General features: G+C 44.6%; 1 protein-coding gene across 22 annotated transcripts in view; it reads left to right on the forward strand.

Moving 5' to 3' along the window:
* SVIL (supervillin) overlaps positions 1-14,415 on the forward strand; it is a 234,520-nt gene that overhangs the window by 185,036 nt on the left and 35,069 nt on the right. For 16 of the 22 annotated variants that reach the window (XM_057544478.1, XM_057544481.1, XM_057544484.1 and 13 more), the window contains 5 exons: positions 1,775-1,822; positions 2,349-2,426; positions 9,174-9,321; positions 13,045-13,134; positions 13,223-13,309. In XM_057544478.1, the coding sequence (XP_057400461.1) occupies positions 1,775-1,822; positions 2,349-2,426; positions 9,174-9,321; positions 13,045-13,134; positions 13,223-13,309 (451 nt within the window). The remainder of the gene's footprint in view (positions 1-1,774; positions 1,823-2,348; positions 2,427-9,173; positions 9,322-13,044; positions 13,135-13,222; positions 13,310-14,415) is intronic. The other 6 variants (XM_007188429.2, XM_057544476.1, XM_057544487.1 and 3 more) reach the window with 2 other exon arrangements.

A 14,415-nucleotide genomic window follows, 5' to 3' on the forward strand; every position in this document is an offset into this window, starting at 1 on the left:
AGATGAAGCAGCAGAGCTGCCTTGAACCTGATCTGCCTTAAGACAGTCCCCCAGGTAGCTGGTGGCGGGGGGAGGTGCTTGAGACATGGCCAGGGCTTGCTGGGCGTCCAGACGCTTCTCTGGAGGAGGAAGGACATTCATGACACGTGCTCCATGCAGATGGGAGCTTGCTGCCTGGGCTGGAGCTAGACTTGCTAGGGGCACAAGCTCTGGAACCTTCCATCTTTTGCACCAAGGGACAAGGGACTAGATTTACAGTCAGGTCATCACTTCCTGCACAGTTTCTGAGTTCATCAAACGCACATATTCGTGGTTACGAAACATTTTACCGTTTGGCCTCCTCGAGCTTTTGTGTGCAGTGAGCAGGGTCCCATGAGTTACAGCCTGTGGAGAAACAGAGGAAGCAGGAGATGGAGACCGGCCTCTCTATAAATCACTTCCCCTGTGAAAATCCACGCCGTCCAGTAAATATAATGCGAGCCACACGAGTAATTAGAGATTGTCATGCAGCCACATTAAAAAAAATGATGTAAAGGATGCCTTGAAAATCTAGAACAGTTTTTGTTTCTGTCAAAGGGTTTGTCCTAAAACAAAACAAATTTTTGGTGCTCTAACCCGCATCTCACTGGGGGTCCTATATGGAAGAAAATACTCTTTTGGTCCATGAGTAAGTAGATTTGAGGTTAGATTTTAGGTTAGTTAGAGTTTTCCTTTCCCTTCTAAAAGATCAGTCATGCCTCAAGAGCTGATGTCACTTAACATCAGGTCCTTGCTTTCCAAATTTATCCCCCAGAATCAGGATTGATGATTTGGAGCTTAACAGGGCTGATCATTTACTTCGCGGACCCTGTCGTTTCCTACGACAAACAGCTTGGGTTCTTTCTCTCTCTCGCCATCCCTCTTCCCTTCCTCCTGTTCGTGGTTTAGGGTATTGCTAACCTGACTTACACACTTTTGCCCTTGTCGTGTATAGAATTAGTTCTAAAGATGGCAAAGCCCGTTGGTTTGTAGGTACGGCCGGGCTCGTAGTGCAGGGAATGCGTCCACTGGAGCATATGGTATGTGGAGAGTTTCCTTCAGAGTGACGCATCCCATCCCGAGAGTGAGAGAAATGAAATGAAGCCAAGTTTGAAAGAAAAGGGATTTGGCCGGAGTCTCTTTGTGTCAACTAAATTGCAGTTATGTATTTTCACCAAATCATTATTTAAAATTCCAACCCCATTTTGGCATCTTCAGTATTTAAGGCAGAGACAGTGACTCCTGTGCCCTTTGGTCAAGATAATCATCAATGTTTCAGACTTTTTCCAGGAAATAAAAACCCTGTATAGAGTTTGTGGTTACAAGCCCGAGCCCACATCTGAGTCACAGATCAGGATTTGATATCTGGCTGTGCTGCCATCAGCGTGTCAAGTCAGTGAATCAAGCTAAGGTCTGTGATGTCCCCAGAACAAGTCCTTGAAAATTCTAGGAAGGTCAGTCTGCCACATTCGTGCTCTGATTGGCTCTGTCACTGAAATTCGAAATCACAGTTCAAGAGCATGAGGTCAGTTGAGGGTAAGAGGGCAAGGAAGGCTGTTGGTATGACCTCCAATTAAAGATTATTATCCCGCTGGCGAGTGATGGGTTCACTCGGTGTTTGTGCCACCCGATCGTGTGGGCATGTGCATGCTTCTCCTGGCACCCAGCACAGAGTTCTTGAACATGATTGTGACACCATAACCCGATCCTACCCTTCCAGCACTCTGCAATGTCTCCTGTTTGTTTTAACCTGTAGGAAGAAGGAGGAGTTACAGATGATAATGCCATTTCTAATCTGCTTTGGGTAAGCCTGACTCTCACATAGATCTCCTCGCCACATGGAACTCTCATCCCCGACGCTTCCCCTTGGTGCCCCTCTCTGTTTGGTTTTCTTATCCCGAGGCAAGATGCCACCTTGATCCAGAGTGGAGCGCTATCCTGTTTCCTGAAATTTTGTTTCAACCATAGAATGAAAAAACTTGAAAGACGTTAAAGAAGATATTTTATATTCGATGTTCAAACGGTCCACGAAAGTCAGGGTTTCCCTGTAGGTCACGGAATATCTTCTGTAAATTGCAGTAATCTTGCCAGTAACTCAGTTACTGCACAGAGCTGACTTGGGTATATTTACTGTGCTTGTGTGGGGATTTCTGTTAGCATTCTAAAAAAAATAAACAAGTAGGACAGACTCTTTTGGGAAGAGAATTGAAATTGCAATGAGTAGATTAACTTTCTGTGAGAGAAATCCGTGTTTTTGTCCCTCCCCCTTCCCCACCCTGCTGTGATAAATCTTCTCTTTTCACCTCTAATCCTCTTGCTTTGCTCTATAGGAACCTGTATATGCTTCTACTTATTCTCCTGCTATACCTGCTGCCCATAAATACCTGTCTTTTGTATCTATTAATCAGGTGAGGAATTGCCTACACGTATTAAGCCTCATTGCAATTTCTGAGCAGCAGGGAGAAACTTGTTTCATTTGGGGAAGTAACTCCTTTGCTGCATTTCTGTGTGTGTGTGTGTGTGTGTGTGTGTGTGTGCGCGCGCGCGCATGCACGCAGATGTAATCGCTACTTCATATATTTAGGGTCAGTCACCCACATCTCAACTTTCGCTCAGACCCCTAGGGAGACCTGTGGTATTAATTCATCTCATAGTCATGCAACTGGTTGAAGAGGAAAGTTCCCCATTTTAATCTCCAAGGTTTATATCCTAAATTGAGTCAGGAGCCCAAGAAGGACCCCGGGGTTATCTTGATAAAGTAGGAGGAGGTGGCCCAGGCACTTTGGGGCATGCAAGAGACAGGGTGGAAGAGGCGGTCCTGATGGGAGCTGGCTGCCACGGTGCTGTTGGCATGGCAACCGCAGCCCTCCTTCCCCACTCTCCACCTCCACTGCACCCCGTCTGAACCCCACCGCAGAAGGGAGACCTAGCCTGGGCTGATATGATACGTCGGTACATAATATGTGATGATGTTTAAGGCTAAACATACCAGTGATTGTTCGTTATTCCCCTTGGAATGTCCCTGGGGTCAGAGTAGCTAGAAACAGTGGCTGCATCCCCTTTGCCACGAGCCCCAGGTGCTAGTTGCCCTCCGTCTGTGGGACCTGGCCGGTCATTCCCCTCTTAGGGCTTCTGTCTCCTCATCAGCCCTGGGACAACGCCTCTCAGGTAGCCTCCAACTAGAAATCTCATGACTGTTCTGTTCCTTTAGGACTCGTGGTGACAAAACAGGTCTTTGAGGGAGAGGCACAGGGTTTCAGCCAGAGGAAGGGTCTGGTGGGTCCTCCCGGCTTCATCTGGCATCTTCACAGGTGGAAACTGCCCGTTTCTTCTCCCGAAGGCGGCCTTTCCCTCACTCTTCTTAGCGCCTTTCCTCTGAAGTTAGGAATGCGGGTCTGTGGGAGCCCAGCCTGCATAGCCAGCCGGTGTCCACCCCAAAAAAGAGGCTGAGGTCTGGAGCGAACCTGCTGTTGCAGGGGGGAAATGCCTGTTTTCTTCTAAATAAGTCAGTGTTAAACTTTAAAAGAAAAGATATATTACTGAAGTCTTTAAATATAAATTATGTATATTATATAATACACATGTCGTGTGTGTGTGTATATATATATATATATATATATAGTATACTTTTTTTATAGACTTTACTTTTTAGGGCAGTTTTAGGGTCACAGCAAAATTGAACAGGAAGTGCAGAGACTTCCCCTAACCCCCCCCCCACACACACAGCCTCCCCCATTATCAGCATACCCCACCGGATGGCATGCTTATTACAGTTGACAAGTTGTTATCCCTCAGTGTCCATAATTTATATTTGGGTTCACTCTTGGTGTCGTACATTCTCTGGATTTTGACAAATGTATAATGACATGTATCCATCATTGTAACATTATACAGAGTAGTTTCACTGCCCTAAAAACCCTCTGTGGTGACTTCCCTGGCGGTCCGGTGGTCAAGACTCCACGCTTCCACTGCAGGGGGTGCAGGTTCGATCCTTGGTTGAGGAACTAAGATCCCATGTACCATGGAGCGCAGCCAAAAAAAAAACAACTAAACAAACAGAAAACAAAAACCCTCTGTGCTCTGCCTCTTCATCCCTACCTCTCCCCCCCCACCCTCTTCCTTCCCTTGGCAACCACTGATGTTTTTACTGTCTCCATAGTTTTGGTCTTTTCCAGAATGTCATATTGTTAGAATCGTACAGCATATAGCCTTTTCAGATTGGCTTCTTTCACTTAGTAATATGCATTTAAGGTTCCCCCATGTATTTTCATGGCTTGATAACTCACTTCTTTTTACCACTAAATAATAGTCCTTGTCTGGATGGACCAGTTTATTTATCCATTTGCTTACTGAAGGTCATCTTGGTTGCTTCCAAGTTTTGGCAATTGTGAATTAAACTGCTCTAAACATCCATTGCAGGTTTTTGTATGGACATAAGTTTTCAACTCATTTGGATACCAAAGAGTATGATTGCTGGATCTTATGGTAAGAGTATGTTTAGTTGTGTAAGAAACTGCTAAACTGTCTTCCCAAGTGGCTGCACCGTTTTGCATTCCCACCAGCAATGGATGAGAGTTCCTGTTGCTCCACATCCTCGCCAGCATTGGGTGGTGTCAGTGGTTTGGATTTTGGCTATTCTAATAGGTGTATACAAGTATCTTGTTGTTTTAATTAGCATTTTCCTGATGGCATAGGATGTTGAACATCTTTTCATCTGTATATCTTCTTTGGTGAAGTGTCTGTTCAGATCATTTGCCCATTTTTAAATTGGTTGTTTTCTTCTTGTTGAGTTTTGAGAGTTCTTTGTATATTTTGGATAGCAGTTCTTTATCAGGTATGTCTTAGGCAAATATTTTCTCCCAGTGTGTGGCTTGTCTTCTCATTCCCTTGACAGTGTCTTTCACAGAGCAAAAGTTTTTAATTTCAATGAAGTCCAGCTTATTAGCTGTTTCTTTCATGGATCATGCATTTAGTGTTGTATCTAAAAAGTCATCACTGAACCCAGGGTCATCTAGATTTTTTTCTATGTGATCTACAAATTTTATAGTTTTGCATTTTACACTTAGGTCTGTGAGCCATTTTGAGTTAATTTTTGTGAAGGGTACAAAACCTGCATCTAGATTCTTTTTTTTTTTTTTTTGCATGTGGATGTGCAGTCATTTGTTGAAAAGACTATGAAAAGACTGTCGTTTCTCCACTGTATTACCTTTGCTTCTTTCAAAGATTAGTTGAGCATATTTGTGTGGGTATATTTCTGGGCTCTCTACTCTGTTCTATTGATCTATTTGTGTGTTTTTTCACTAGTACCACACTGTCTTGGTAGTAATGGTACTTTTGTAGTAGCTTTACAGTAGGTCTTGAAGTTGGGGAGTGTCAGTCTTCTGACTTTTTTCTTCCCCTTCAATATTGTGTTGGCTAATCTGGGTCTTTTGCTCCTCCATATAAACTTGTCTGTTCATCAATATCCACAAAATAACTTGCTGGGATTTTGATTAGAATCGCACCAAATCTATAAATCAAGTTGGAAAGAACTGACATCTTGACAAGATTGCATCTCCCCATCCATGAACATGGACTATCTCTCCATATATTTTTTTTTTAATTTTTATTTATTTATTTTATTTATTTATTTTTGGCTGTGTTGGGTCTTCGTTTCTATGCGAGGGCTTTCTCTAGTTGCGGCAAGTGGGGGCCACTCTTCATTGCGGTGCGCGGGCCTCTCACTATCACGGCCTCTCTTGTTGCGGAGCACAGGCTCCAGATGCGCAGGCTCAGTAATTGTGGCTCACGGGCCTAGTTGCTCCGCGGCATGTGGGATCTTCCCAGACCAGGGCTTGAACCCGTGTCCCCTGCATTGGCAGGCGGATTCTCAACCACTGCGCCACCAGGGAAGCCCTCTCCATATATTTTTAAGTTTAAAGAAAAATAACATTTACCAAAGGCAATCTATGTCTTATCACTTCAAAATTAAAATGGCCTAAAAATCCTGTATTTTTACTTCTGGACAATTTTCCCAGATAAATGTTTTACATACCAGTGATGGGGCACTAGCTCCTCAGTGTTCCTGGAGATCCTTTCCTCTAGCAGTCCTGGTATAAATATTCAACAATGCAGGGGCTCAGAGAGGGAAACAGAACATTTAAACAGCACACAAGTTCTGTCTAAATGGACTATTTGTCTCTTGTCAGGCTTCAACCCACGTTTTCTTCTTCCTCACATGCCTCAGGGCTGTATCAGAATAAGATTTTCCTTGTTCCCTTCCTTTCATCTTAGTTGCTGGGAAAGGGTGACAAGGTCAGATTATAGTCACTTTGAGGTCCAAACCTAGTTGAGATCTTTTCCCATGTTTTGTTCAGGCCACGTTAGGCTCTGGGCACTGATGATGGATGGAAATCACTTAAAGAGATGGCAGAGCTAAATTTCCTTAACAGTGCACAGGATTCGAAATGGTGATAGCATTTTTGAAAACTGAGAAGTGCTGATTTGTCACCGTACCTTATTTCTCTTAACACATGATTCTGTGATTTCTTCCTGTGATGTAGTTTCACTAGAGGTGAATAAGCTAAAAACTTAAAAGTCAGATCACAGTATTTTCTATCTATGAAGCTCTCCACTTGTAGAAGAATTGTACCCTTAGATCTGCACTAATCCTAGCCACACGTGTTAGTTCTCTCTCGTGTATCACCTCCTGTGTCAGAAACACTTAGTGAGATTTGCACTGTGATTTCTCAGGTGTACAGAGGCAAACCCATCAGTAGCAGTATGGTAACCTGAAAACATTCTTGCAGCTTAACCCTTTGCACAGTTTCTAGCTGTGTCCTACCGAGTCTCTGTCCATCCCTAAGACCCTCCTTTCTTCCCAACTGTTTCACTACCTTCTCCTCCCCTCCTCCTCCCCCTCCCCTTCTTCTTCTCCTTCTCCTTCCCCTTCTCCTCCTTCTTCCTCTTCATCTCCTTCTCCTCCTCCCCCTCCTCCCCCTCCCCCTTCCCTCCCCCCTTCTTCTTTTCTCCTTCTCTCTCTTTCATTCCCTCCCTCCCCTTCCTCATCTTTCTGCATCACGTTCATGAGATCTATATTTGAAAGAGTAAAAAATAGATTGGGTAGGGCTTCTATTCATATTATGCCCCAACTCCCTTACTCTCCCAGTCAATCCTAAATATCATCAGCTAAACCTAGGAAAACCTGAAAAATGACACAGTGCTTACTATACTATGTATTATGTCCTTCTCTAAATGAGGAAAGAAAACCTTCGAAGGGAAAAGCAAGACAAGACAATCATGAAGTTTTAAGCTAAAAAAAAAAAAAGTACATGGACAAAGATGTCTATCTTGCCTGTTTTCACATTTTGAGTTCTAAAATTTAATAGCAACTTGTGATACATTTTATTAATTTCTAAAGGGAATAAATAAACTATATTTATACATATAATACACACATATGATATATATACAAATATATAAGATATATATATATACACATTATATATATCTTACTGCATTATAGAACCATTTAAAGTCAGATAAGGGGAATCAGGGGCTTCTAGACCAACCCTACTAAGTGGTAAAGCTAAGGTGAAACTTCTAGAGAAGCAAAAACGTTTATGTTTAACAACGTCATTTAGAGGTGAGTGAAAAGCATGCTCCTTCACGTAGATCTGGCAAACCACTGGACACTTTGAATCCTGGAACACCTGTGTCATCCCAGGGCTTACATCCATCACGTTCTCCCTGGAGCTGCAGGAGAATCCAAGTGCCTTGGGAAGTGGAATTGTTGATCTGGGGATACCATTTTTCTGAGTCATTAACCACACTTCCCGTGCACCAGGACTCTGGAGATTTTACTGAGTTCACCATAGAACTGGTGATGTCTGGATCTTTGGAGAAGAAAACTTTCTTGGCACTTTATATGTTTTTTAAAATATTTTAAGGCTAGTGTCCTATTGATTTGATTAAAATTCACTCCTGAAACTTCATTTTCCAAGAAAACTTACCCTCTTTTTTGAATTTTGATGAGGTTTTCCTAGCAAGTCCACCTCATAGTTTATAAGGGCCTGTGATTCAGAGAATTACGTGGAATTAGGGTCATCTCACCACTCATGAGTAGGAAGGACCTGTAGATAGAAGCTCTTTCTGTTCTGGGGACGATGCTTTTCTTTCCTCAGCACTAGCTTCCATGGCTCCTGCCCTCCCCACTGCTTCTCCCCCTGTGTGCCCCACCCCCGTACCCAGGGGGATTTTGTAGTGAAAGGAGGGAAGGGTGAAGGAGAGAAAGATTTTCTCCTGTGTCAGCCTGCTGCAGTCATCCACTCTCCTGGCCACAACCCTTCCTCTGCACTGGTCCTCGGTGCCTTCCTGCCCATCCCCCTCCTTTCCTTGTCTCCCTCAAGTCACCTACCCCACCTCCAGCTTCTGCCTTTTAGGCCAAAGGAGTGTCACCAATGGCTTAGAAATTGAAGAGGCACCTATCTCCAGAACCCCAATTAGAAGCATTTGAATGCCTTTTTTAGGTAGAACTGTTATTATGTATGTAGGTTATCTCTATAGCACAACTCAGCCTCAATGTCAGATATTCTGTGACTTAAAAGTCACTTTTATGGGCTTGACCTGGTTACCTAACTGCCCATGTAACATAGTTGCTCTAGGAAAAAGCACACGAGTTCCAGAAAGCCTTCTGATAGCACATCCTACCCTAATCAGCTTTCCTTCCTGTATGATTGACCGTGTTACTTAAGTGGGTAAGATTTTCTAGACCCACCAGTGCTCTTTGTGAGTATAATGGATAAAGAGTCCTAGGCAGCTGAGTTTAACTAGATAAGTAAAACAGAGCAACTTTAAAACCCTGTAAAATTCATGGCAGGGAGACAGTCTAATTTTGTTTCTTTCTACAGAGTATCATTTTGATATTCCAGTGTTGCAAACAAATAAGTGAAAAACAAAGCTCTAACCTACAGTTCCCGTGGTGTTGGTGGTGGTGACCTCTAACCCAAGCTGGAAATAGGGAAGCCGAGCCTATTTCAGACAGAACAGCTGTGGACGTGTGGGGACGATGCACGGCTCCTCTCTGCCTGCTTTTCGGCTCACAGAGGGCTGCACGCTAACGCTTGTGTCTCTGTGGTTTGCTCTCCTGTTTTCTTCTGGGCACACTCCGTAAGCAGCGGGTCACAGAAAGTCGAGAGAGCCAGATGACGATTGAAGAGAGGAAGCATCTCATCACCGTGAGAGAGGACGCCTGGAAGACCAGAGGCCGGGGGGCGGCCAACGACTCCACCCAGTTTACCGTGGCCGGCAGGATGGTGAAGCGAGGTCAGGAGGCGTGTGCGCGCTCCGTCGCCCCGCCCCGCACGGAGGGGGCGTGGCCGGGGGGTGCTCAGTGTAAAACATGAGGCCGCGGTCCGCTCTGGTTTGCGCTCTCACTGAAATTGTGCACACGTTTTCTGGGTAGGTGTTGTGAGATATTCCTACCGAAAACCTTTTCCTACGACACCGTCATCTTCGACGTCAGACGCATAATGCAATTAGTCACATTTCAAAACAGCCATTTGGAAATGGAGCCCAGGTTTCAAAAGCAATTTTGCAAATCTGCTAACAGATCTTAGTCCTTTCCTGTCATTGCTTTGAAATTATTTCCATTTTCTTGCCATCTGGCAGTCAGTTCACCCAAATGAGCCTTTCTCAGTGAAGGAGGAGTTTCTGTCTTCTCCCTTTTAGGCTAATTCCCAGGTCTCTTTCCATCAAACTCAGAGTTCCCTGGCTTCGGAAGCCCTATTTCCAGCGATGTTTTAATAGCTGTCCAAAGGATGGATCCATTTCCACAGGGAAGTGAGATTTCCCTACAGATGGGCAGTTTCCCTGCAGCTGAGCTCTTGGAACTAATTTGCAGCAGGGAATCCAAAGATCTATGAAAGTGACAAATCACGTGGTTAGAAGTCACCAGAGAGCTGACGGGCTCCACATCCTGTAGGAAAGGGGTAAAATCTGGGGTCCTTGTTCACCTACATGCACGTACCTTCATTTTCTAAGCTGTGGTTTAAGTAAATTTCTTAACTTAGTGATAAAGGTTTTCACATTCAGGTAGAGTTAACTTACACTGGTGTCTGCTTTCTAGGTTTGCAGCTCGCTTTTCTCAAAACCTTTCAGGATCCTCACTCATAGACAGTGCCTAGCTCATTGTAGGCTCATGATAAATATTTGCAGAAGGAAAGGAGGGAGGGAAAACCCCTGAACTGAGATGAGCCCAAATCTTGGTGGAAAAATCCTTTGTAACAAATTTATTCTTAACTTTTCCTGGAATTGTCAAGGATAACAGAAGATAGTTTACTCTCAGAATGAGGTGGCATTTGAGTTTGTTCTGTATGCTTTACATGACCCCCATCCCTATGTTAACAAAAGCAGATTCTTAAGGCCCACATTGGTTAAGAAGAACTCGAGCTGAGAACTTGAACCAGAGCTCAGATCTGCCAGCTTCTAGCCCAGGCTTTTATTCTGATGACTTTTCACTTTGGTTTCCTCTTTCCTCTTCCATCTGAAAAGATGGTAATTTATTTGAAGTTGGGCCCTTACTACCAGATACCACTGCCCTTGTCCACAGGAATGTCAGAGGAAGTAGCTTTGCTCTTAGGCAGGTTGGGAGAGTAAAGTCAGAGATGTTCCTCTCCCTTAGTGGATGAGTTTGCTTTCACTTGTTTCTGAATAAATCAGGGATCTTTATTTAACGGGTGCGATATGACCTTGCTCTGGAAATAATTTTCTTGTACTTTCAATCTAATGGAAGAACTGTACCCTGTTTTTCTAGTATTTGTTACCACCTACACAGTGATGTGTTTCACTCAGTCCCCGCTCTTTTGGATTTGCAGTGATAGGGCGTCCAATGTCCTACACTCGCCAAAGAATGAAGTAGTCCCCACGCTGTAGCCACCAAGATTTCCCATCTCCTCGGGTTACTGTGTGCCTGCGAGTTGCCAAGAGGCATGCCGTACCCTGATTTTCATTCTCTCGCCCCAGAACACTCTTTTCTCCCCAGCCTTGCTAGGACTGTCTCCCTTTTTCTTATTCCTAGATGCTACATAACAGTGAGTACACCACAGATTTCTGTGGTATTCTAGAATTCTCCTGGAAGGAAGGTACTCAAAGTGCACCTTTGAATAAGAGAGATGTGAAATGTTCCTGAAGAGAGTAGGTGACTGGTTATTGCCTGTAGCATTCACTGAAAAGAGGTATGGGGAATGCTTTGTTTTGTTTTCACATCGTGAAATTTAAATCTGTGTGCCCTCCCCCACTATGGACGAACCCTAAATCCCTCCAGGAAAGAGCTGGTCCACCTCTGGGAGCTCAGTGCTGCAGCCTGAACGGGCAGCAGGGCGCGCCGTGACAGCGCGAGGGGCCGGTGTCCTGGTCGGCTGGAGCCAGGCCTGTTTACTGGCTTCAGAGTTAATAACCTCTGGGCTCATGAAATCTGCCCATGCCTCTTATGCATCCTCTTAGCAGGCGATGGTTTACTGCCCAGCCTGTGATACCAAATTTTACTTATCCTTAGCATCTTTCAAGAAAGTTGACTTTCTCACTGATATAAACCCTTTGCAGTTCCGGTAAAGAAATCATTCTTTTAAATGTTGTTGACATTGTTAAGGAAGTATTATGTACATGTTGAGAAGTGCTTCTAGAGTATCACCTAAAATTTAAGTTGTAAACTACATTTCAGTATTTTTCCTTAAAAATGTTATGCGGTAGCACGTCCTTCTCCACCTCACGGGAGGGGCAGATCCGGGAGGGGCAGATCCGTTCACTTCAGTGGTTTTTTTTCCCTGTAAGCGACAGTGATTTACATATTCTCCCTTTGTGGTTCTCGGAGGGATACTTAACGTGGCAACATCACCCAAGGGTTTCACGTTTCTTACAAACAGAGACAAAGAACATTAATGTCTCATTTTGTTCTCTGTACGTGCACTAATTACTTCCCTTTCGAATCCCTTCTAAGGTTAGGGAAGAATACTCATCTTTGTCTTTATTAAAGTTTCTTATTCTAATCAGATGCCTTCTTCAGGCTGGAATGTCTGTCTTTCCCTCTCATGTGTCTTTTACCATTTCTCCGTTTAAAGATTCCCCATCCTGCTTCTTGGTAGATGCAGGTGGAAGCATGTCCTGAGCTCCCAGCCACACCTGACATGGGTACCATCCTCCAACAGTCACAGATCAGTACAAATGGTTCCTCTTGTGTCTTTCTTACAAAGCTTAGCATCCTCTGCATTATTGCCTAATAGGACCACACTCTGAGTGACACCCCCAAAGGCCAGACGGTCCCCACGTCCCCTCAGCTGGGAGGGACACTCCAGGCCAGCGTGACCAGCCCGGTCTCCCCGTCCTCTGCAGAGATGGTGCAGAACAACTGGCCCTCCACATCCTCGCGTTCCGCAGCCACGAATTCAACCACCCGTGATCAAAAAAAATTTTTAATTCCAGAGAATTCCCAAAAGCAAAACTGGAATTTGCCACCTCAGCTCTTTACGTAGCATTTACATTGTCTTAGGTATAATGAGGCATCCAGAGATGATCTAGAGTATACCGGAGGATGTACGTAGATTGTATACAAATATGCCATTTTGTATAAGGGACTTGAGCATCTGTGGATTTTGGTACCCACAGGGGGTCCTGGAACCAATCCCTTGTGGATACCAAGGGACGACTGTATACTTTCTCTTCCGCTACCTCCACTCTCCCCAAACCCTCCAGACGTCACCGTTTCATCTGTTCGAGGACATTCTGATTGCCTTCGTGTCTTCGTGGTTCAGTGTGGAATGGCAGCCTGACAGCTGCTGCAGGCCTTAGAAACAATAAAACCCTGTCTCCATGGGCAGTTGTCCTACACGTGTGGGCACGGTCCCTGCCAGCTGCACATGTGTGTGTCCCATGCGTGTGTGTAAATTCTGTAAATTGTTAGATCTCCGTTGGGACTCATGGCCATCCCTCAGGGTCCTGGGAACTTCCGGAAGTTTCCTGAGATGCTCAATAGCTCCTTTGTCTGCTCTGCAGGTCTGGCGTCCCCCACTGCCATCACCCCAGTAGCGTCCCCTATCTGCAGTAGAACGAGGGGCAGCACGCCAGTTTCCAGACCCCTGGAAGGTGAGTCACCAGGCACCCAGTGTGCCAAGAGGTCTGTGATCAGAAGAGCCCTCCGTGCTTCTCTCACCTGTGTTTTCTACTTGCCCAGATATCGAAGCCAGACCAGACATGCAGTTAGAATCAGACCTCAAGTTGGACAGGCTGGAAACCTTTCTAAGAAGGCTGAATAACAAAGGTACACACCAGGAGCCGGAGGGAAGCTTGGGTTCATGTGCTTGTAGCCAGTGTGGCTCGGGTTTCAGTGGGTAGCTCAGGAAGCCTAGAAATACCTGCCCTGCTTTCAGAATCTCTAAATCCCAACTGGGATTGCTTTTTCTCCTCAGCTAAATTGTCTTCTGTTATGACTTCACCAACTCATACTGTAAGCGTTATCTTTGTTGTTATGTTTTAAGAAATGAAGTTATTGGTCAACATTGATTAGATTACCAAACTCTGATTCACTTGGTAATGAACTCAGTAGGGAGCCCCCAATAACACATTTGTTCCTGGATCTAAACCCTTGGGATGGACTTCCCTGGTGGCGCAGTGGTTAAGAATCTGCCTGCCAATGCAGGGGGCACGGGTTCGAGCCCTGGTCCGGGAAGATCCCACATGCCGCGGAGCAACTAAGCCCGTGCGCCCCAACTACTGAGCCTGCGCTCTAGAGCCTGCGAGCCACAACTACTGAGCCCGTGTGCCACAACTACTGAAGCCTGCGCACCTAGAGCCCGTACTCCCCAACAAGAGAAGCCACCGCAATGAGAATCCTGCGCACCGCAACGAAGAGTAGCCCCCACTCGCTGCAACTAGAGAAAGCCCGTGCGCAGCAACGAAGACCCAATGCAGCCAAAAATAAAATAAATAAGTTTATGAAAAAGAAGTAAATAAACCCTTGGGATGTCATCCAATCAGGATTGTAGACTCGGTAATTTTGCCTTTAACCCTGAAAGCAGATTATTACACAAAATCAACGTGAACTTGGGTCTGATGAACTTTCAGTTGTATATGTCAATTTCCAATAAGGTAGCAGCTGCTATTATAATCACAAATGATTTCTAAAAGAAAATTCTAGTGAATAAAGATTTCAATACAAAAGTCCATGAACTATATATAATAAAAGAATAACATGCAGAAATAGCCTCATCTCTTAATAAAAATGTCCAGTACTTGCAATTTATCCAATACTAAGCCCTGGAGTCCCTACTATTGACAATGACCCTTATAGGTTGAAAATAATACAGACAACCACCTGAAACCAGAAATATAAAAGTGTAATATAATAACAAAGCTGGCAAGGCAAAG

The sequence above is a fragment of the Balaenoptera acutorostrata genome, chromosome 3 (assembly GCF_949987535.1).
Source record: "Balaenoptera acutorostrata chromosome 3, mBalAcu1.1, whole genome shotgun sequence".
Classification (NCBI taxonomy): domain Eukaryota; kingdom Metazoa; phylum Chordata; class Mammalia; order Artiodactyla; family Balaenopteridae; genus Balaenoptera; species Balaenoptera acutorostrata.